This window comes from Stegostoma tigrinum, chromosome 9 (assembly GCF_030684315.1).
Source record: "Stegostoma tigrinum isolate sSteTig4 chromosome 9, sSteTig4.hap1, whole genome shotgun sequence".
In the NCBI taxonomy this organism is placed as follows: Eukaryota; Metazoa; Chordata; class Chondrichthyes; order Orectolobiformes; family Stegostomatidae; genus Stegostoma; species Stegostoma tigrinum.
In genome coordinates this window covers 20,344,944-20,368,093 of record NC_081362.1, presented here as the reverse complement: position 1 = coordinate 20,368,093, position 23,150 = coordinate 20,344,944, and the positions used below count along the sequence as shown (strand labels likewise).

The following is a 23,150-nucleotide window of genomic DNA, read 5'->3' as shown; positions in this document are numbered from 1 at the left end:
CAAAAATTCATCCCACCTCAGTTTTGTTTTCTGATTACCTACTATCACTGGTAGTAGTTTCAGCTTACTGATCGTTTTTTTTAAAAAAAGTCTTTTTTTTAAACCCCTGATCTTTTTATACTCTGAGACCACCCCAAGCCACATAACTGAAATCCTACATGCTTGCAGTCCAGTAAATCTCCTCTCCTGTTTTCTTGGGCATTGACACTTTGCAAGTGTGGTGTCCAGAAGTGAGTGCTCAATACCACCATTGGTGTTTTTGTTTGCTAATGAGTAGGATTGTCTACATTGGAGATTCCATGCCACTGGTCATGAGTTCTGTTCTTGTGTGTTTGAGTGCAAAGCTAGGCTGTGTCATTGACCACATGTTTATCACATGTTCCCAGGAGGTGGAATTGGTCATTGGCATTGATGGTTTAATTATTTGGAAGTTTCTACTCATCCCGTTCAAGATGTTGAACAAGCAGCCTTGTTAGGAAGAGGAGTTGAAGGTGGTGTTGGAGCTGAATGTTGTCCGTATGCATGCACTTATTCCAGTTGATGGTACAAATTAACTGAAACTTGGGCTGGTAGATCTTTGTTCAGTTATTTAGCATAGTAGTCAGTCACTGAAACATTAACAAATCTGTAGGGTTTCTTTAACAAGAGAAAGGAGGTTTATTATAAAGGAGAAAATACAAGTAAAAATCAAAACTATTTGAAAGATCATTAATGTTTTTTGTTTAATGTTGTTTTCCTGACCCTACCTTTCATAGGGATTCATATGTCAAAATCATCTATAGAGTCATGGAGCTGTACAGCATCGAGACAGACCATTTGGTCTGACTTGTCTATGCTGATTGGAAATCCTAAATTTAATCCATTTGCCAGCATTTGGCCCATATCCCTGTAAACCCCTCCTATTCATACACCCATCACGATGCCTTTTTAAATGTTATAATTGTACTAGCCTCCCCCACTTTCTCTAACAGCTCATTCAATACATGCATCGTTCTGTGTGAAAGTGTTGCCACTTAGGTCCCTTTTATATCTTTCGCCTTTTGCCTCTCGCCTTAAAACCTCAGCCCTGTAGTTTTGAGCTTCCCTATCCTGGTGGAAAAAGCCTTGACTGTTCACCCTATTCATGCCCCTGATGACCTAATCAACTTCTGTAAGGTTAGCCCTCAGTCTCTGCGGTAGGGGAAAATAGTCCCTGCCTATTCAGCCTCTCCCTGTAGCCCCAACAGTCCAACCCCAGCAACATCCTTGTAAATCTTCTCTGAACCCTTTCAGGTTTCACAACGCCCTCCCTATAGCAGGGAGACAAGTGAATGTGATATTCCAAGTGTGGCCTAACCAATGTCTTGGACAGCTGCAACGTGACCTCCTAATTCCTATACTTCGTGCACTGATCAATTAAAGGCAAGCATACCAAATGCTGCCTTCACTGTCCTGTCTACCTGTGACTCCACTTTCAAGGAACTATGAACCTGCGCTCTAAGCTGCCTGTTCAGCAACACTCCCCAGACCTTACCAGTAAGAGCAGAACGACCTGCCCTGATTTTTGCCTTACCAAAATGCAGCACCTCACATTTACCTAAACTAAACTCTTCAGCCCATCTGATTAAGGTCCCATTGTGCTCTGAGGTAATCTCCTTTGCTGTCCACTACACCAATTTTGATGTCCTCTGCAAAATTTAACCATACCACCTTTTGTTCATGCCCAAATTACTTGTATAAACGATGAAAAGTAGTGGACCCAGCACTGATCCTGGTGGAACACTGTTGGCCATAAGCCTCCAGTCTGAAAAGCAACCCTCCACAACCACCCTCTGTCTCCTACTTTTGAACCAGCACTGTATCCAGATTGTTAGCTCTTCCTGTATTCCATGATCTAACCATGCTAACCAGTCTACGATGTAGGACTTTGTCAAATGCCTTGCTGAATTCCATGTAGACCATGTCCATCACTCTGCCTTTGTCAGTCTTCTTCGTTACTACTTCAAAAAAACTCAAGGTAGTGAGACATGAGTTCCCATGCACAAAGCTATGTTTACTATCCCTAATCAGTCTTTGCCCTTCCAGATGATATGTAAATCTTGTCCCTGACGATCCCCTCCAACAAATTGCCCAACACTGTCAGGCTCACTGATCTGAAGTTTCCTGGCTTTTCCATACCACCTTCCTTAAATAGTGGCACCACGTTAGCTAACCTCATCTTCTGGCACATCGCCTGCGGTTACTGATGATACAAATATCTCCGCAAGGAATCCAACAATAACTTCCCTAGCTTCCCCCGGAGTACCAGGGTACTCCTGACCAGGTCCAGGGAATTTATACACCAATCTGTTTAAAAGACATCCAGCACCACTAACTCCTGTAATATGGACATTTTTCAAGATGTTGCTATTTATTTCCCCTATTTCTCTAGCTTCCACATCCTTTTCCACAGTAAATACTGTTGCAAAATACTCGTTTAATATCTGCCTAATTCCTGTGGGTTCTACACACACATATATGGCCATGCTGACGTTTAAGGGTCCATGTTTTCTAAGAAGTTACTCTTTTTTGACCTTTTGTATCTATAGAATTTCTTTGGATTCTCCTTAACACTGTTTGCTAAAGCTACCTCATGTCCACTTTATTTGCCCTCCTGATTTCCCCCTTAAGTGTACTTCTGCATTTGCACTCATCTACTGACTCATTCGATCCTGGCTGTCCCTCTGCTTTCCACTCAACCCCCCCCCACAAAAAAAACAAAAACAATGTTCCCTAATACCTACCCAGCCTTTCCCTTCACCATTCCAGAAACATACGGTCTCTGCACTCAACCTCATTTTTGAAGGCATCCCACTTTCTAGCTAGTCCTTTATCTGTGAATATTTGCCCCGATTAGCTTTTGAAAGTTCTGCCTAATAACTGTTAAAATTGGCCTTTCTCCAATTTGGAACTTTAACTTTTAGATCTGGTCTATCCTTTTCCATCATTATTCTAAAACTAATAAAATTATGATTGGTCCCAAAATGCTACCCCACTGACACCTTGGTCATCTGCCTTGCCTTATTTCCCAAGAGTAGGCCAAATTTTGCTCCTTCTCTAATTGGTACATCCACATAAAAATAAAAATGTTCTTGTACACACTTAACATTCCCTGTACCAAACTACATTCTACTTAACTCAGTCTCCCCAAATTTTCTTTCCTGAGAATTATGGAGCGTCCTTAAATGAAATTCAGTCAAAGTACACCATTAAAATGTAGGACATTTGGCTCATCGAGTCAGCTCTGCCATTGAGTAAAATCATGCTTGATCTGTTGATCCTCAACTCTGTGTTCCTGTATTTTCCCTATAATTTTCTTCCCTGCCTGGCTATCTCTTGCTCTTGAATATTCTTAACAAACCAGTCTCTCCTACCCTTTTATAGGAAAAGAATTCCACAGATGCACCACTGTATGAGGCGGGGGGGTCGGTGGGGAAATATTATCTTTACTGGTCTTGAATGGGCAACCTCTTCTAAGATTGTCTTCTGGTCCTTGACTGTCAAGGGGGGACAAAATTCAACATCTGCTCTCATGCCCTGTAGAAGTCTTGTTCTTCTGAACTGAGAATAGACCTAACCTAGACAACATTCCATAACCAGGATCAATTTAGTGAGCCAAGATCAGAAATTGCTGGCAAAACTCAACATGTCTGGCAGTATCAATGGAGAGAAAGCCGAGTTAATGTTTCAAAGCTGGTGATTATCCAGTTAGTTACTACAGTTTCCCTTTTGTCACCAGTCATGTACTTGATGAAATGTCAGGTGCTAATTGAAGACTTACAAATTGTTTTCCCATGTGATTGAACCATTCAGAATGTAATTGCTAGTGTAAGGATTTGTGTGTAATTTAAAGGACTTGATCCACGGACATCCATGTTTCTGAATATTGATTGACCTTAATCTTTGTATCCCCTGAATGTAAATTCTGTACTGCAGCATTGAAAAGGAGCTGGGAAGTTCACCTGCTGTCGAGGCTAATACTGCCAACATTCCTTAGTCAGGCATTATTATTCAATTACTTGTGGGACCTTTGCTGTGTGCAGAATAGGTTGCTACATTTGCTGTGCTACAGCAAGGAACACTTAATGTCTTTTGACGCTTGATAAAATGGCCCAGTGTTGGGATAGTTGTCTTATACGTGTAAGATCTTTATTGGCCCTTTAACTCCCATTGCAATTCAGATGACTTGGGATTTCTGAATTGTCTATTCTTTTATTTCTGTAACATTTTTGTTACATCTTGGAATTCTAAAATTTGCTATTTTCTGGTGCTCCAGTTCATCATTCTTGGTGCTAGAGTAAATGAGAAGGATTTGATCACTTTATTGGTTGACTGGATAAGAGTTTTTAAAATTATGGGCAAAATACTGCTTTTGGGCAGAGTCTTAGCAATGTCTTCCTAGTATTGACTTTCGATTTTAGGCTTTTGAAATGGAATTTGGAGACTTGATCTCCTTTAATGTCCTTTTGAAGTTGAGTTTAAGTGTTTCAACACATTGAAACGTTCAGTTGAAACAGATCTGTTCTGAAGAAAACAAATCAATCTGAGACATTCTGGCAGGTGCTGCCAGACCTCCTCATTTTCAGCATTTCCTATTTTGGACTTTGAATTCTTTTTTTAAACATATTAAATATTTAAGTATTTATTACTGATGTTGTAGAAACAACAGAGTTGAACAGTTTGCTTTCCACCTTCTATTTTTTATTTGTGCTTACTGCAAAAATCAGCAATTTAAGAATGCAAAAGTGAAATACTGCAGATGTTGGAAATTCTCAAGTCTAGCAGCACCTATCAAAACAGTTCTGAAGTGGTCATTGGCCTGAATTTTTGTTCCTATTTTTAGATGCAGCCTGGCCTGCGGAGTATTTTCTATTCTTGATATTATTCTAAAAGTCCACGTTTCCTGTGGTTGCTCAGCCTCTTTCTTTCCTTTGGTCACTAATGGGAATCAATGGGTCTTGGACTGAAATTGTTAATTTATCATAGAACTAGGATTAGACAGGCATGTTTAACAGCAAATCAAATCCATTCTTGCCACCTTTTCAGTACTTCTAAGAATAATATAAACGCTAAACTTCTTTGTAAGCAGGCTCCTTTTTTATGCTTAAATTGCTGTATTGAGTTATATAAAAGTTGAACTGAGTGTAGAAGAGGTTACTCCTACTTTGTGTTTTGACGTAGTCGTGGGAGATTTTAATATGTGCTGAAATCCAGCACAGGTTGTGATTAACATGTGCTTGAATTGCAATTATAAAACATAAATCACCCTTTCTTATTGCTGTTGGATATTGGAGTAATCCTCCTTCTCAACTTCAGTACTAGTTAGTGACTTAATGCTTTATATTTATCAACTTACCAATGAAGATCTGCGCACATACTTTAGGCTGTTGCCAGTATTTTGCTCAAAGCCCGACATCACCATTAGGGCTTGATTAGAGGTCCAGTGACTGCTACAAACAGTCGAGTTGAAGCATATTTATTATGCTTAAATATTAACTTACATGTATAAAACAACTATCCCAACATCAGCTCTCTCTGATGAAGGGTCTGGGCCCGAAACGTCAGCTTTTGTGCTCCTGAGATGCTGCTTGGCCTGCTGTGTTCATCCAGCCTCACATTTTATTATCCCAACACTGGACCACTTTATTGAGCGTCAAAGACATTAAGTGTTCCTTGCTGTAGCACAGCAAATGTAGCAACCTATTCTGCACACAGCAAGGTCCCACAAGTAATTGAATAATGCCTGACTAAGGAATGTTGGCAGTATTAGCTATGACAGCAGTTGAACTTCTCAATATACTTGCACAAAGTATATTGTGCAAATCCAAGTGTCTTTTTTAGTGAAGTGTGGTGTTGGTATAATACTTGTGTCCATTGTATGTACGATTGCAAATGCTTAAGCATATTAATAGCTTTCTTTTCTTTACTCCTTTGAGCCAGATGAGTTTGTTAGTAGTGTTAGCTGTTTAAAATCCTCGTTAACGTTTCTCACACTATTAACCAAAATTGACCTTCAGAATCTTTGAGTCCTTATTATCTTAGACTTCATTGTAGTTAAAAAAAACTTTCTCTATTCACACACTTGGATGTAAATGCCCCTCTGCCCGTTAAAGTTCCATTCTTGCCATCCTGCACTTTAATGTTGAGCTTAGCAACTTCAGTAGCCACTGAGCACTGTGTGTAAGTAGATACACAGTGCCTTATTGTAGTTGGATATTGTTGAACCCATGCCAAAACTGGAAGCAATTAGAAGTTAATACTTTAACAATGTCTAAAAGCTTGATGCTTTTCAGAGTGTTCTTGGTGTGAAAAATGTTCTGGATTGATCATGGGCCTTCTAAAAATTTGGCAAAATACTAAGTGGCTTTTTGCATTAGAATGAAGACTGCATGCGTTGCACTAAGGTGCTCTGAAATAACTCTCTAGAAGTAGATCAGAATTGGTGTTTGATTCATTTTAAAATGAGATTTGCATTTATACAAATTGTTATTTTGTTTAATGTGTATGTTTACTCTTTTAGAGCGGATAATGTTTGGAAGAAGGGAAGTCAAGTACTGTAGTATTTGTGCAAGTGTGAGAGGCTTATAACCACCTAGAGATCACTTTTGAGTACCAAAACAGCAAAACATTATTGAAAGAGATAATGGGAACTGCAGATGCTGGAGATTCCAAGATAATAAAATGTGAGGCTGGATGAACACAGCAGGCCAAGCAGCATCTCAGGAGCACAAAAGCTGACGTTTCGGGCCTAGACCCTTCATCAGAGAGGGGGATGGGGGGAGGGAACTGGAATAAATAGGGAGAGAGGGGGAGGCGGACCGAAGATGGAGAGCAAAGAAGATAGGTGGAGAGGGTGTAGGTGGGGAGGTAGGGAGGGGATAGGTCAGTCCAGGGAAGACGGACAGGTCAAGGAGGTGGGATGAGGTTAGTAGGTAGCTGGGGGTGCGGCTGGGGGTGGGAGGAAGGGATGGGTGAGAGGAAGAACCGGTTAGGGAGGCAGAGACAGGTTGGACTGGTTTTGGGATGCAGTGGGTGGGGGGGAAGAGCTGGGCTGGTTGTGTGGTGCAGTGGGGGGAGGGGATGAACTGGGCTGGTTTAGGGATGCAGTGGGGGAAGGGGAGATTTTGAAACTGGTGAAGTCCACATTGATACCATATGGCTGCAGGGTTCCCAGGCGGAATATGAGTTGCTGTTCCTGCAACCTTCGGGTGGCATCATTGTGGCAGTGCAGGAGGCCCATGATGGACATGTCATCAAGAGAATGGGAGGGGGAGTGGAAATGGTTTGCGACTGGGAGGTGCAGTTGTTTGTTGCGAACTGAGCGGAGGTGTTCTGCAAAGCGGTCCCCAAGCCTCCGCTTGGTTTCCCCAATGTAGAGAAAGCCGCACCGGGTACAGTGGATGCAGTATACCACATTGGCAGATGTGCAGGTGAACCTCTGCTTAATGTGGAATGTCATCTTGGGGCCTGGGATGGGGGTGAGGGAGGAGGTGTGGGGACAAGTGTAGCATTTCCTGCGGTTGCAGGGGAAGGTGCCGGGTGTGGTGGGGTTGGAGGGCAGTGTGGAGCGAACAAGGGAGTCACGGAGAGAGTGGTCTCTCCGGAAAGCAGACAGGGGTGGGGATGGAAAAATGTCTTGGGTGGTGGGGTCGGATTGTAAATGGCGGAAGTGTCGGAGGATAATGCGTTGTATCCGGAGGTTGGTAGGGTGGTGTGTGAGAACGAGGGGGATCCTCTTGGGGCGGTTGTGGCGGGGGCGGGGTGTGAGGGATGTGTCGCGGGAAATGCGGGAGACGCGGTCAAGGGCGTTCTCAATCACCGTGGGGGGGAAGTTGCGGTCCTTAAAGAACTTGGACATCTGGGATGTGCGGGAGTGGAATGTCTTATCGTGGGAGCAGATGCGGCGGAGGCGGAGGAATTGGGAATAGGGGATGGAGTTTTTGCAGGAGGGTGGGTGGGAGGAGGTGTAAGCAGATGCGGCGGAGGCGGAGGAATTGGGAATAGGGGATGGAGTTTTTGCAGGAGGGTGGGTGGGAGGAGGTGTAAGCAGATGCGGCGGAGGCGGAGGAATTGGGAAACTTTGGATTTCATTAAAAATGAGTAGGGAATGGAATACAATATTTTGTCTGTTGGGTACCTTCTACCACTGATAGCAAGTTGCTTAGTGTCTAGGGTTCATTCTGTTTCTTGTAAAGTACTTGTGACTTTATTTCTCTAGAATAAAGGTTTATCTACTTTTTAGTTTGCAGGGAAGTTGTAATCTTGAAGGAAATACAAATTGCATGATTTCATAAGCAACATGCTGGTTTGTACTGATTTTAAGTTATTGACTTTTGACCTTTTGGTTTTGAGCTTGTGGTTGGCATGTAAATTGCTGACAAATACAGGTGCCTTTTATTTTGAAGCTTGTAGATAAGCATGGTTGCATTATTTTCGTTTGTTTCAAAAGTTGATTAGCTGAACAGTTATAGACGTAACTTTTGTTTAAATCCTGGTTGGATAGGAACCACTTATTCTTTTGTATTCCAGTCTGCTGACCATTAATTCCTGCATCTGACTAAGGTTTTTAGGGGTAGAACAGGTTTATCTGTTTTGGGTTAGATGGAATATTTTAAAGATGAAATTTTATTCATGGTGTGAGCAGAGTACAATGGATTTCAGTTGGGTTTCCATTGTGATACCATTCATTTCTGGGTAAGGAAAAGCCTGTGTCAAGGTGAAGTAGATCACATCTCATTGCACATGTAATTTTTTGTTTTGCCATAGGCTAACTTGTATGTTGTTTTGATTTTCAATAGATGAATATGGTAACCAGGATGCTACAATGAATTCAGATGATGTACCCATGAAAGAGGCAAGACCAATACAGGTAGTGTTGGCACATGAAGATAATCATCATTTTGATCTCGATGAAGAATCCTTGGAGCGAATTCTATTGCAAGAACATGTTCGGGACTTGAATGTTGTGGTTGTCTCTGTGGCAGGAGCATTTCGTAAAGGCAAATCGTTTTTGTTGGACTTCATGTTACGTTACATGTACAATCAGGTAAGAGACCACATGCTACCATTTTCTTTTGCATAGGACCCCAGTTGTTTTGAAATGTGCGTGTTGCTGGAAATATTTTCATTCATTTAACGGTCACTATTGAGACTTGCAGTGCTCTCATGAGTTGACAATTTTCAAGCTTTGTCAGGACTGACATGAAGTGAGACTGGATCGGTTAGGACTATTTTCAATGGAGTTTAGAGAATGAGGGGATCTTAACCTATTAGGTTCTAACAGGATTGGACTAGGTAAGCATAGGTAAGATATTCCTGATGACCAAGGAGTGCAGAACTAGGGGTTACAGTCTAAAATACAAGGTGGACTTTTTAGGATTGAGTTGAGAATTTTCTTCTACTTCTCCACCACAGAAAGCAGTTAAGGCCAACGTGTTGGTTTCAAGAAGTAATTTGACATACAGTTCTTCAGGCTAAAAGGACAAGCATGGGGAGGAAGCAGAAACGGGGTACTGAAGACCTAGTTCTGTTCATACTATTCTAGGGACCTGCATTTGAATCCCACAGATGGTGAAATTTGAATTCAGTTAAAATTAAAAAGCTCTCGAATCAAGTCTAAACTTGACCTTAAACCTGTAGTCGTTTGTCAGAAAAACCCATCTCGGTCACTGACGTTCGTTTGGAAAGGAAGTACGCAGTCCTTAACTAGTCTGGTCTACATGTTGGACTACAGCACTGCGGCCATGTAGTTGACTCCTAACAGCCCTCTAGGCAATTGGCGATAGGCAAAAGTACTGGCTTAACCACCTGTGTTGATGTCCCATGAAATGAATTGAAAATAAAAACAACAATCATGTTGAATGGTGGACCAGGCTTTGAAGGGCTGAATGACATATTCCTGATTCTAGTTTGTTTCTATGTAATCAGTTATCTCAGTATTCTGCTCACTGTGTAGTTACTTGTGGAACACTTGTTTCTTGGCTCTTGTTCAAAAGTGTTGAGCATTTGGACATGAAGTTTTAAACCTACAGAGCTGTAATATTTTTAAAGGGGCAAGATGGATTATTTTAACTTGTTCTACCAAATCACTCCTTCCCTCCTTGTTAAAGTAATTACTTTTATAAGTTAGGATACCCCTTTCATTTATAGCTTGCCCAAATCTCAATCCCTGCAAGCTTTGGTGACTGCAGAAGCATTATTTGATTGCATGGGGCATTGCAGTCGACCCCGAGACTCTTCATAGCCCCTGTCTCCGTCTGCTTTTATTGTAGTCAGTTACTGACTACCTTTTTTTCCCAGGAGCCCTTGATTAGCCATTCATTAGTCAGGCTAATTAAGATATTCCTCCTTAAATAGTACTGCTGACATGGCTTGTTTTGTCTGTAACCATGGTTTCCCACCCACTGATTGGGCCCTCAACTGCATCTAACCTATCACCTGTGCTTCCGCCTTGGCCCCTTCCCATCACTCAACAGTGTGATCACGTCCCCCTTGACCTTGCTTTTCATCCCGTCAACCTTTGCATACAAAGGATTATTCTCCACCATTTTGGACAACTCCAGCAGAATGCCACCACCAAACACTTCATCCCCTCACTTGCCCCGTCTGAATTTTGCAGGGATCATTCCCTCTGGGACACTGCAGTCCATTTATGACCACTAATGCCACACTGCCTCCCCATGGAACTGTAGAAGGTGCAACACCACCTTCACCTACTCCCTGCTCACCACTCAAGGGCCTACACAGTCTTCTCAAGTGAAGCAACATTTCACCTGTACCACCTGCAATATTGTGTGTTGTATTCACTGCAGCCAATGTGGCCTACTGTACATTGGAGTAATCAAACTCTGACTTGGTGACTGCTTTGCAGAACATCACCAGTATGTGCGCAAGCATGACCCTGACCTTCCCATAGCCGATCATTTTAACACATTACCCTGCTCGCATGCCCACTTGTCTGTTGTCTATTGCAATGTTCCAGTGAATCAAAGCAGCCTGGAGGAACGTTTCACCTTCAGGCTAGGAGATAGGGTCCTGATCTGAGATGTCAACTTTCCTGCAACCTTACCTGCTGTGTTCAGCTTCACACTGTCTCATCATCAGACTAGGCACTTTACAGGCTTCTGGACTTAATATTGGTTCGCAATTTGAGGGTGTTGAACTCCATTCCCATTCCTTCCCTTTCTTACAGTTTTTTACTTGTTATATTCTCTGTGTAACCATGTCCTCCCATCTCTTCCCCCCCCCCCCCCCCCCCCCGCGCGCGCGCAGTGGGACTCTTCTTTCTAGTCTGGCAGTTAGACACACCATTGTTATGTCATTCTCACATTCCAATCACTAAATCAGAGCAATCAACATCCTTTCCCTCCCAACACTCGACACTCCATCCACCTGCCCCCCCCCCCCCCCCAACTACAGCATAAATGCAGCCCCCCTCTGTGCTTCACTTCAACTCTGTCATCTCAACTCAATGTTGACTTTCTTTCTCTCCATGGATGCTGCTTGACCTGCGGTAATCGCTAGCATTTGTTACTTTCAGTGTAAGTTATTTCTGTTTGATCTGTTCAGAATGTTATGACAAATCTCCTTGGATAGGTGGGACTTGAACCTGAACCATCTGACCCAGAGGTAGAAATACTATCCCCATGCTGCAAGAGCCCTCTCTAGCTATTTAGTGTCACTGTCCCTGACTAAGCACCGATTTGAACTGTGAAGCTTTGTAGATTTACTGATTAAGGATGTATAGGAAGTAGATAAATCATTCCCTAAAATTGCATGTTTCAAGAATAGAACAAACTACATGTTCTCTCTGATTTTCTGTTTTTACTCTTGGCTTCAGCAAAAATGCCAATTTTCACCCTGCGTGAAAATATTTCTTGACAAATTTAATAAATGCATTCTGGCTTTGACTTGGTCATAAGATTTTAAGATACTTCTAGGATTTGTATGCAAATACCCTGATACTAAATTTCATGCAACACTGAGTACTTTGTAGGAGCTGCTTTTGTCAGATAAGGTGTGAAACAGAGGTCGTCTGTGCCCTACCAGGTGCCTGTAAAAGATTTCCTTTTGAAGAGCAGTTGGGGCGTGTACCTTTTTTATCCTTCAACAGAAACAGATTATTTGGTTATCGCCTTGCTAGTGTGGGAACATGATGTGCAGAAACTTGCTACTGTTTTTTCCATGTAACGGTGACTAAATTCCAGAAACACCAAATTGATCGTAATGTGCTTTGGCATGTGACTGTGAAAAGTTTTAAATATTTCAAATATTTTATTAAACAATATGCCAAATATTTTGCTTTTAGAAATCAGAATAAAATGAAGAAAAGACCAATAACAAATGTGATTTTTATGATACTGGGATTGGGAAGAAAATGTGAGGAAACAAATGGCAAAAATGTCCTGAAACAAATGGCAAAGGGGTGATAATTGTAGAAAAGAGTAGGCATTTGTGTAAAGTGATTATAAATGTCAGGATAATGAACAACTTTGCAAATGTACATTCATTGGCACTAAATCAAGTGAAGGATAAATTTCATGGTCTGTGACTGTTAACTGTTCAGTTTCCAGCCCAAAAGGCTGTGAAGTGCCTAATTTGATGGTTAAAGGGCTATTCCTTGAGCTCTCAATGACTATCGCTGGAAAATTGCAGCAGACATAGGACCGAAATCTGAGTGTGACAGAGGTGCTGCAGCAGGAAACTGCACTGATTTAAAAACTGTATTATATGGCATTTTATAGCCAGTTTGTTTGGAGCAATAACCAGTTTGATATGAATATGTAATGAAAAATTGACCCGTGTGATTACAAGAAGTGAAAATGTCATTTTCTCTTTGCATATTTACAGCATGGGTTTATATTTGATTTTCTTAGAATTTGAATGTGAAGCACTTTCTAAGCCAGACTGTACGACATTGACAGCATTAGTAATGCACTAATCCTTGAAGCATATACCCCATAGTTTAAGGTTGGTTTTAAATGCCTGATCACAGTTGAAGTTCAGTGGTTCTTTAATCACTGAGAAAAATGTAATACCTTGAATACAAAAATATTCAATGTTGGTTAAGTAAAGGTTATTTTGTGTATTGAATTAGGAAAAAGATGTTTTGAAGCAAAAGATTATGCAAAGTGTTACTTTTACAAGTGTCACCTGACACTCATTTGTGAGTAGAGATAATAAGGTGTAGAACTGGATGAGCACAGCAGGCCGAGCAGGAAGGCTGACGTTTCGGGCCTGGACCCTTCGGAAAAGAAAAACCTTTCTGAAGAAGGGTCTAGGCCTGAAACGCCAGCTTTCCTGCTCCTCTGCTGCTTGGCCTGCTGTGTTCATCCAGCTCTACACCTTGTTATCTCAGATTCTCCAGCATCTGCAGTTCCAACTATCTCTGAACTCATTTGTAAGTGTTGTTTAAGCCACTATTTGTTGTGTTGTTTCAGTGGTAAAATGCCCCCCTGCCACATGGGAGGCCTGGGTTTGATTCTCAGCCAATGCATGAGATGCCTTCTGATCTTGGGGCCCTTTGGTACAGTATTAGTATCGCTACCCCAGGACTGAGGGGCCTGGGATTAAGTTCCATGGGTGTGTAATAGCACCTCTAAACTAGTTTATTAGGAAAATATTTTAAATTAATAAAACTTGCCAACTGGTACAACCAGTGGGGGAGATTACCACCGATGAGCTAGAGCAGAGGGTGTACACAAATTGAGATTTGTTGGGCAGCAAGTAGCTGGCTTGTGCAGTGGTTACTAGTTTCTGACACATGCCTCCTGTGAGCCAACAGCTATGTGATTAATTAATTGATTTTGGCCCCCAAGCAGCTGAACAACTTTTGGTTGTGAATATTCAGGCAGAAGCTATTGGATCTGAAAAGGAAAGAACCGTTATCTTTCTGTTCTCTGCAGTAATGACATTTAAAACTTGAAGGAAACCAGTTTGTTTTCCGTCCACAGTTACTGCAATCTGTGGCTGTATAAACAGAAGTCAGACTTGTTTTATATAACTTGTGAACCAGTCATCCTGTGCCTCCTGCAACTAAGTGAAGGTGAACCTAGAGAAGAAGATCCAGAAGCACCATCCTGATTAGCAAAGGAATTATCTCAGCAAACCCTGTGGTAAGGGATCTCTGAAGTGCTTTCCAAGTATTTCCTTCAGACCATAACGCCTGCTTTTGTTTTCCTCTGTCTGTGTAGAGGACACGCTGATCATAAAAAGGTTAGTTTTGACAAGTAGTCCACTCCAAACTCTTCTCCCCGCCTCTTCCCCCCCCCCCCCCCCCCCCCCAACACTCTTTTTTTAACCTGCAACTGCAGCAAGTGCGATACCTGCCCCTACAACTCACCCCCATCCCAGGCCCTAAGACCTTAGACCTTCCACATCAAACAGATGTTCACCTGCACATCTGTTTGATGTGATATACTGTAGCTGTTGTTCTCGTTGTGGCCTCCTGTACATCAGGGAAAGCAAGTGGAGGCTTGGGGACCACTTTGCAGAACACCTATGTTCAGTTCATAACAAACAACTACATTCCCAGTCACGAACCATTTCAACTGTTTCTCCACTGCCCCCGGCCCTGGCCCCATCTTGACGACGTGTCCATTCTGGGCCTCCTGCATTGCCACAGTGACACCACCTGAAAGATGCTGGAACAGCATCTCACTTTTCGCTTGCGAACCTTGCAGCCCAAGAGTATCAATGTGGACTTCACAAGCTTCAAAATCTCCCTTCCCCCGACCGGATTCCAAAACCAGCCTTGACCCTGCCTCCCTAACGATTCCTTCCACCTGAAGCCCCATCACCATCTCCTACCCACTACCTCATCCCGCCTCATTGACCTGTCTGTCCTCCCTGGACTGACGTATCCCCTCCCTAACTCTGCACCTACATTTTTACCTTCACTGGCTCTGACCCCGCCTCTTTGACCTGTCTGTCTCCTCTCCCCCTATCTTCTTTTTTAATCCATCTTCTATCCACCTCCCCCTCTTTCCCTATTTATTTCAGAATCCCCTTCCCCTCCCCCACTTCAGAAGAAGGGTCCTGGCCCGAAACGTCACCTTTCCTGCTCCTCTGCTCCTGTGTTCATCCTGCTTCACACTGTTATCTGAAATAAAATTTATTGGCGGAGAGTATCTTATTCGCACCCTCAACTGACTACTCTGACATAGTGAGGATTGCAACAATAAGTAAATTTCCCGTCTTTCGAGAATGTGTGTTGCCTGTTTATTCAGAGTGCTGGTTAAAACAGTTCGCTGCATTTTTTGTTACAAAATTTCTTGTAATTGTGTACTGTACTGAAGTATTGGGTTTTTTTACTTTTCAAACTCATCAGAACTCTAGTTTGCTGTGGTTCTAAGCAGTAACATTATGGAAAAGCAAAAGTTGAATTCTATTTTGAACCTGCAAAAGTGAACTTTTGCGTATTGAATCAATAAATAAAATCTCTAGGTATACCTTTTGTATATATGCTTGGTTTTTTTTCTTAAAATGTGTCCTGGTTAGAACTGTTGAACAGTCCCAGAATTTCTTTCCTCATGTAATACTTGAGAACATTGTATATTTAAATTTAATTTCAATGGTTAACTCTGCAGGGCATGATTTTGAACCTCTGTTGAAGATTGTGCTGCTTTTGCATCTAAAAGCATTAAAATGGGTATTTGGTAAAAGATTAGATCTTATGGAGGAATTTGTACAGTTTCTTGTTCTTTGGTAACAATTGGTTAATGAAGATGCAAAGTGGTTTACTTTTTTCTAATAAATGACTTCCATTTACAGCACTGTTGTGTTCTTTTGGCTTCCAGTTCCCTTTGCGCAGACTGTGAACGCTGTCAGGATAAACCTGGTGGACCTTTTGTTAGGTTTTTTTGGAGAACCTCACAGACTTGATGCAATAGCAAGACACTGACACGACTACAAAAACGCAATCCTTTGTAATTAAGCAAGTACAAGCTATGGAGGATCGCTTTACTCAACCCAGCAGACTGCTGAGTTCCGTAAGCGATTCTACCTGAACAGCAGGCAGTCCCCACCTTTTATACTCTATTTTGGCTGATACATAAAACATTACTGCATTTGGAACTTAAAGACAACAGGATACAGCATTGATGGTTCACAAAATGACTGATAAAGACAGGATGCGATTTCAAGCTGCCGAAGTGTCTGGCTTGGACAAAGATCACTGACCTGGCCACTTCAGTAGAAACAGAAGTTTCACCCCTTTACAGAATTACGGAAGTCTCGCACCTTTTACAAACATTTCCCACCCAATCCTATTCGGCAGGAAGTTTAAGACAGTTTCCACGTACCCCTGTGTGAGAAGGTAAGGAGCATAAAAATTAATGGGATGTTATCCCTTAACATCTCATTCCTTTTTATCATTCCATGATAACCTATATCTGGGCCGAAAAGGGAGCTATTAGTCTGTTGGCAATGATTCTGCAACAGGAGCTCAGGCACACCATGAATACACAACAAACAGTCATGACTGTCATTAAGATATCCAATCCATGCAGTAGGTATGAGCCCCAAGAACTGTCCAGAAGCCATCCCAACCATCCTCTCCAGATCAGGCTTCCCTCTGTACCAGTCCAACTGTCCCTGTTTGGCTTGGATGGCCTGGGTAATATTACTGGATTCATCGGTAACATGGGTAATGCATTTGTCCCCTATAATTGTACATACTCCTTTTGTTGAGCCAGCTGATAGTCCACTGCATACTGGATTTGCTGAGCAAAGTTCGGCTAATTCTTGATTTACTGCGTCCAATGCCAACATTGTTCTATTTCCCAGGTTGGTGAGTCCATGTATAGGTAGTTTGTTTTTAAGCAGACACCACCCCTGAGGAGCCTCCCAGACTGACAGTTCTTAGGAAGCCGTATCCCAAGGGAGAGCCCAAGATGACCAGATCCTGCCACTCGGCGCAAAACTTCTCGCTTATGGAGTGATGACAATTCGTCGTAGAGTATGTGTTTGTCGGAGGCAAGAGACTGAGAGGCCCAATAGTCCCAACAGCAAACAGCACTGGCAAAGTTGGGGTAGCAGTAAAAAAGTCCTGCTGAGAAGGAAAACAAATCCCTTCTTAGCATGGTAGAAGATAACGGACTCACGAACTATCTTGTAACTATTTCAGGAGGATTGATTCTTTAAATGGTTGGAAGTCCGAGGAATGAAACGAAAGCGTCCCATACCCTGTTTCTGCGTGGGTGCCACTACAACTCCCACAAGTTCCCTGTACGCCTGAAGTCCTGTTCACCGGTTTTGATTCCAAACAGGGGCCGTTCAGTAGTCCTCCTTTAGTTGTGCAAATTCTTTTTACACACTGATGGGGCCAGGAAGCATCATGTGGATGGTTAGTGATGTTTACTAAAGCATGTGCACAAGAAGTTCCAGTACCATTAAGACAAAGCTGATAGCTGTTAGGATTCGTACAGTTGGTCTTTTCCTTCCCAAGCTTCGGTTTAGCACCTGTACCATTAGAGGGGCCGTTAACCACCAATTCTGTGCATTTACCCTCCCTTTGGCAAGGCCTACCAGAATAATCTACTTCAGAGTTGGTGAGGGTTCTATCCTGGTGTTGCTACAAATAAAGCCTCAACAGCCTGTGCTAGTGGATAACATGCTGTTCGATTACCATGCAGTTGGATATGTGTCCTATAAAAGAAGTTGTCCTCCAACCTACACGCAGTCACAACAATACTCAGTCCAACGATTAGTTGCAAGCTGGTGAGGGAACCCATTGTTTTCATTCACTTAGTGGATCCACTGATTCTGCCCCTTGACTTTTAAGGGCTGTTGAAGTCTGGAGAAGCACTTTGAAATGGCCCTTTCCACCTTGGTCCAAGCTTGGTATGATCCCAGTCCCGAATGAGCACGAAATCTCCTGTCTGTGGCCATGAAAAACAGTTCTGATTCTTAAGGCCCTGGTCTGATATCCGTGAAGGTGGTCCGAAGATGCACTTTACCTGTGAATGGAGAAACCTTAGAGATGACGTTAGCTGCTGAAAGAACTTCTGCATTTCCTCACCCATAATATTCAAGCCTGTTTGGGTGGGTGGGCTGGTATTGGCATCGTAGGGTGTCCTACTGGGTCGGCCATAGACTATCGCTGCCGCCGAGAGTCCACTGGTAGAGTGGGGTCTTATTCTCATGTGGTACAGAGCTAGGGACAAAACCTTTAATCAGTTAAGGCCATTTCGCATGTTAGCTTAGTCAATTTAGCTTTGAGAGTTCCGTTAGCTCTTTCCACTATCCCTGCTGCCTGGGGGTGGTAGGCACAGTGGAATTGTTGTTGGATGTGTAACGCATCGCACAATTCCTTATTAATCTTTCCTAAAAAGTGGGGGCCTTTATCTGAACTAATTTGTCGAGGCACTCCAAACTTGGTATTACCTCAGTTATTAACAATTTTACTACTGCTGAGGCTTTGTTATTTGTCATTGGGAAAGCCTCTATCCATCTACTGAATACATCAACGATGTACATGTGGTAATTCATGAAAATCTAGCTGAATACGTTCAACCAGTCCACCTGGTGAGCATTTCACCCCCTGACCAACATTGTTTTGTTGGCATGTCAAACATGATGCTATGTGAGACTGGTCTGCTTCAGCCAGCCGGGGGTGCCACCAGGTATGGACCATAATACCACTCATTCCCCCTCTTCCAAGGTGGGTATCAGAATGAAGACAATCAATGAGCAAAGGCAACAAAACATCAGGTATACATGCTTGGCCCATGGGAGTAACCCAAAGGCCTCATGCAGAATGCAAACATCTATGTGCCTTCCTAATCTCCTTTTCGGAGGCAGGGGCCATCCCCCTGCTGGCGCTGAACAGTGACAATATCTGGCATGCCCCTCATGTTTGAAGAAAACGAGCGATTTATCACCTGCTTGTTCATAGAGGGCACAATTATAAGTTTGATCTGCAGCTGCCTGTTCAGCAGTGTGATCAGCCCCAGCATCGCCCTGAGTAATTGCAGAGTCATTGGCGGCATGGGCAGCATGTTTGATAATAGCCAATTGTCTAGGGAGGAGAATTGTCTGAAGAAGGTTTTTGACATACAAGGAATCCTGAATGGGCAAACCTGAGGACATTAAACCCATGCTGAGACTACAGTTGGCCAAAGCCATGGGAGATGACAAAGGCATACAGAGAGTCAGTGTAAATATTTGTTGACTTCCCTGAGGCTAGAATGCAAGCACAGGTGAAGGCAAAGAGTTCTGCCTTCTGAGCAGATACTGGGGGCTCAAATGCTGCCAATTCTAATGTGGCGGCATCGATAATTGTGTGCCCAGACAGGGGTTACCTAAGGGGGACATGGAGGAACAAGATAAGGTCTCGAGAAGGGAGTGGGACGTCACGTAAGGTCTGGGTGGGAGAGGTTAGAAATTTGATTCCTTAGAAGCTCCACATCACTGCTTCCTAAGAACTCAGCTTTTGTGGGGGGGGGTGCACTCAAAAACACGGCTGGGTTAATAGTGGAACAGAAAGAGATCGTCAAGAGGGGATTATTAAGGAGTGTAACTTCGTAGCGGCTTACGTGTGCCTGGGTGAGGTGTTGAGTCTGGTGGGAGGTGAGGAGCACTATAATGGCACGTGAGGTATAGACAGTAAGAGGCTGGTGGATAGTAACATTAGAGGCCGCAGTGACTCAAGAATAAATTGCAGGAAAAATCTGAGAACAAGGGGGTAATCCCTGAGCTACAAAGTCCAGGCGGGTAGAGTAGTAGGCACCCGGTCGTTTGCCATGAGTCTGTGTCAAGATTCCAGTAGCGCACCCATCCAGAATATTAACATATAGCTGGAAAGGCCTGTCATATAAAGGTCTTTCCAAAGCCGGGGTGGCCGCAAGGGCCGCTTTTAAGTCTATAAAGGCTGACTTTTGCTCATTACAGAGGGTGAAGGTTTTTTTGGGGCTTTACAAGAAGCCAAAGGGGTCAGTAATTTAGTGAGTAATGTTGCATTAGGGAGCCATGGCCGACAATAATTAACCAAGCCTAAAAAGACCCTTATTTGTTTAGGGGTGGTGGGCGAGAGGGTAATAAGAATAGGGGCAATGTGCTCAGGGATGAGCATTCGTTCTGAGGCGCTGAGTAGAATTCCTAGGAACTGTACCTGCCGTTGGGTATGCTTAACCTTCACGACGGCCACAACATATCCCCAAGAGTGGAGAGCGTTGCTAAAAGCAAATTGTCAACGTATTGGATGACTGTGGAGCCATCAAAGAGTTGGAGATCTTGGAGCTGGTGGTGCAAGACCTGGAAAAATAGGGTGGGTGAATGAACGAACCCTAGGGGGAGACGAGTCCAGGTATACTGCTGGCCCTTAAAAGTAAAGGCAAACAGATACTGACACCCCTTATCCAAGGGAATAGCAAAAAATGCATGTTGCAAGTACACAATGGTGAAGACACGCTCATCGGAGGGGATGTTACCAAGGATAGTGGTAGTATTAGGGACAATTGGATGCAAGGGTCGGACTACTTTATTTATTTGTCTGAGGTCCTGGACCACCCTCCAATCCTGGTGGCCAGGTTTAGGGATGGGTAGAATAGGAGTATTGCAAGGCAGTTGGCAAGGGACCAATATATACCCTGTTGGAGCAATGAATCGACCAGGGAGGTTATTCCTTCCACTGCCTCAGGTTTGAGGGGGTACTGAGATATCGAGGGTAAGAGTGCTCCCGGGATGACCTGTATTTTTATGGGGGTGATTGGAGTATATCCTATCTCGTGGAAGCAGACCACAGGTCTGGAGAAGGCTCCTCAGAGGGCCTGTGATAAGGTTGGTAGCCCAAACACAATAAAAGGATCACCATAATATGTAATGCGATCATCAGCCACCTGCTGTGAAGAACCCTTCACTTCCAGGTCTGACTGTTGGATCAAGCGGTGCACCAGAAATGGCCGGTATTTGCAGTCGGCGTGAGATGAGGGGACACCAGACCCGATTGGTGCCATAGGTAGGTTGGCACCTCCTCCAGAAACATTGACCCTTCCTTTCCCTCAATAAATCCTATAATAGTAACAGATAAACTTGATCCTATATAGGGGGCGTAAATAGCAGCCAATTCATGGAAGCGCCTGTGGGGTCATAGCACAAGGTAACATGAGGATTAGGGGTCTGTAGAGAAGAGGTGAAATCTCGGAGATAAGTCAACTGTCCACCATTGTGGCGATTGATGAAGCCAAAACTGTTGCTTAATCGGGTCAGTTTTAATGCTAATGCCCTCGTTGAGACAGTTTCAATTTGAAGAAGGCACAACAAATCTCTCCCCGCTAAATTAACTTCCAAATTGAGGGTCTGGGAAGATTGAATAAGACCGGTTTGAGGGGCAAATCAACTGTCAATGGTTCTGTTAAAGAGTAGGTGTTTTCCTGCCCGGCAAGCCCAGTAAGGCCTACTGAGGCGGGTGAGAGCTTAAACCCATATCGCTGTACACATGAAGCATCCAGCATAGTTGCCGTGGCCCCAGTATCCATCATAAAGGGAATTGCTACACCTCGTACAGTTAGATTAACAATTGGTTCACCCTCCGGATCTCTAGTTAAGACGGGCATATTATGGGGCAAAGGTAGTCAGGCTGAAAAAGGATTACTAGTGGAAAAAGGATGTCTTCTTCCTTGGGGCCTCCCTTGAGGTTGATTCTGAGAACAGTCTCTCTTCCAGTGATCCCGACTGCCACAGTTGAAACATCCCTGGGCAGAGTGGAATGTTCTGCCTCAATGCAGAGGGCCACTGGGTCTACGAAACGGGGGGAGTAGGTGCGTATGGCACTCCATATTGAGGAGCAGTAGGACCATGCGGATGGGTGGCATAACTGCTACTGTAATTGTCGACCCGGCCAGGAACATAGTACTGAGGTTCCGTTTGATATGCCCTTGTTAATTCAAAGTCTGACGCGAGAGGTGCTGGGTTTTTGGACCTAGGTTGGCATGGGGGACGCTGCATCATGTCATACCTGAGTCTGGTCAGCATGGATTCCTTAACAGCGTTCCAGTAATAAGTCAAGGCCCTTCTCATCTGGGGATGAGTACTATCTGGCCGATCCATGTTATTAGTATGAATAACCGTAGCCACCGCCTCAGGTAAACACTGCAGCGAAAGTGCATTGAATTGTGGTGAGGGATTCCCTGTAATGTAGGCGGTATCACCGGCATAGGTGGAACATTCACTTTTTTTCACGCCGTTCTACTTAAGATTCTGTGGATTCAAGCGGATTAATGGAGGGACAGAAGAGGTATAAAATTCTAGACTGTAATTCTCGTTGCTCTTTTGCCTACCCCAGTATGTTGCAGTTTTACTGTATGATAAAGCTTTGATGAGAATGCCGTCAGGAGGCAGAGTAGTGATTGCAGATGCTTGGAGCTGCCTTCCATTAGCAGGTATGCCACAAGTGGTACCCCTCAATGGAACAGTCTGTCACTACAATTAATTCTCTGGACGAGATACTAGTTATAACTGTTATGGACTAGACAAACCAGCAACCCCACCCCAAAAACAAAAGCGTATCGAGAAGATAGCTTAGATCCTAACATTTTGACTTAAAGGCAAGTTTAAGCTGCTGCGTTTCAGATGTGATTCGAATGGTCAAACTACTAGGCTTTAAGCAGAATATGCTTTATTCTTGCACCACAGTTGAAATATTACGAAAACAGAAGATTAACACAACTTTAACTCTATTGTAATACTTAAACAAAATAATAATATTTAACCTCTACTCAAATTAGCAACATCTCATAAACACATCCTTGGCAAAGGCATATTCAGCAAAATAGATTTACTCGTGCTGTCCCCAGTCCAGGAGAAGGAAGGCGGGAGAAAAACACAAGACTGAATCTACCAGCAAAGACAGAGCTTAAGGTTTTTACAACAGCAGAGAGAGAGCTATATCTAACAGTTTTAACTCCAAAATCCCCAACTTCAATAACTGAAAGCAACATTCACTCCTCCCACTAATTTCTTTTGTCTGTTAGTTTTGGGTTTTTTTTAAAAAAGTTTACTTTCTGCTTTCCATGGAGCAGATGCCTTCACCAGATTTACAACATATGTCCAAGAGAATTGGGCCAGACAAATCCCTTTTTAAATGCACAATGTCACAGAGCTAACGTTATCAGACTTTGGACACAGATCCAGTC

At 43.2% G+C, this 23,150-nt stretch overlaps 1 protein-coding gene across 5 annotated transcripts in view; it reads left to right on the top strand.

Annotated features, from left to right (window-relative positions):
- Nucleotides 1–23,150, top strand: part of atl2 (atlastin GTPase 2) — a 76,764-nt gene that overhangs the window by 17,037 nt on the left and 36,577 nt on the right. For all 5 annotated transcript variants that reach the window (XM_048535974.1, XM_059648395.1, XM_059648394.1 and 2 more), the window contains exon 2: nt 8,817–9,064. In XM_048535974.1, coding sequence (XP_048391931.1) covers nt 8,817–9,064 — 248 coding nt within the window. The remainder of the gene's footprint in view (nt 1–8,816; nt 9,065–23,150) is intronic.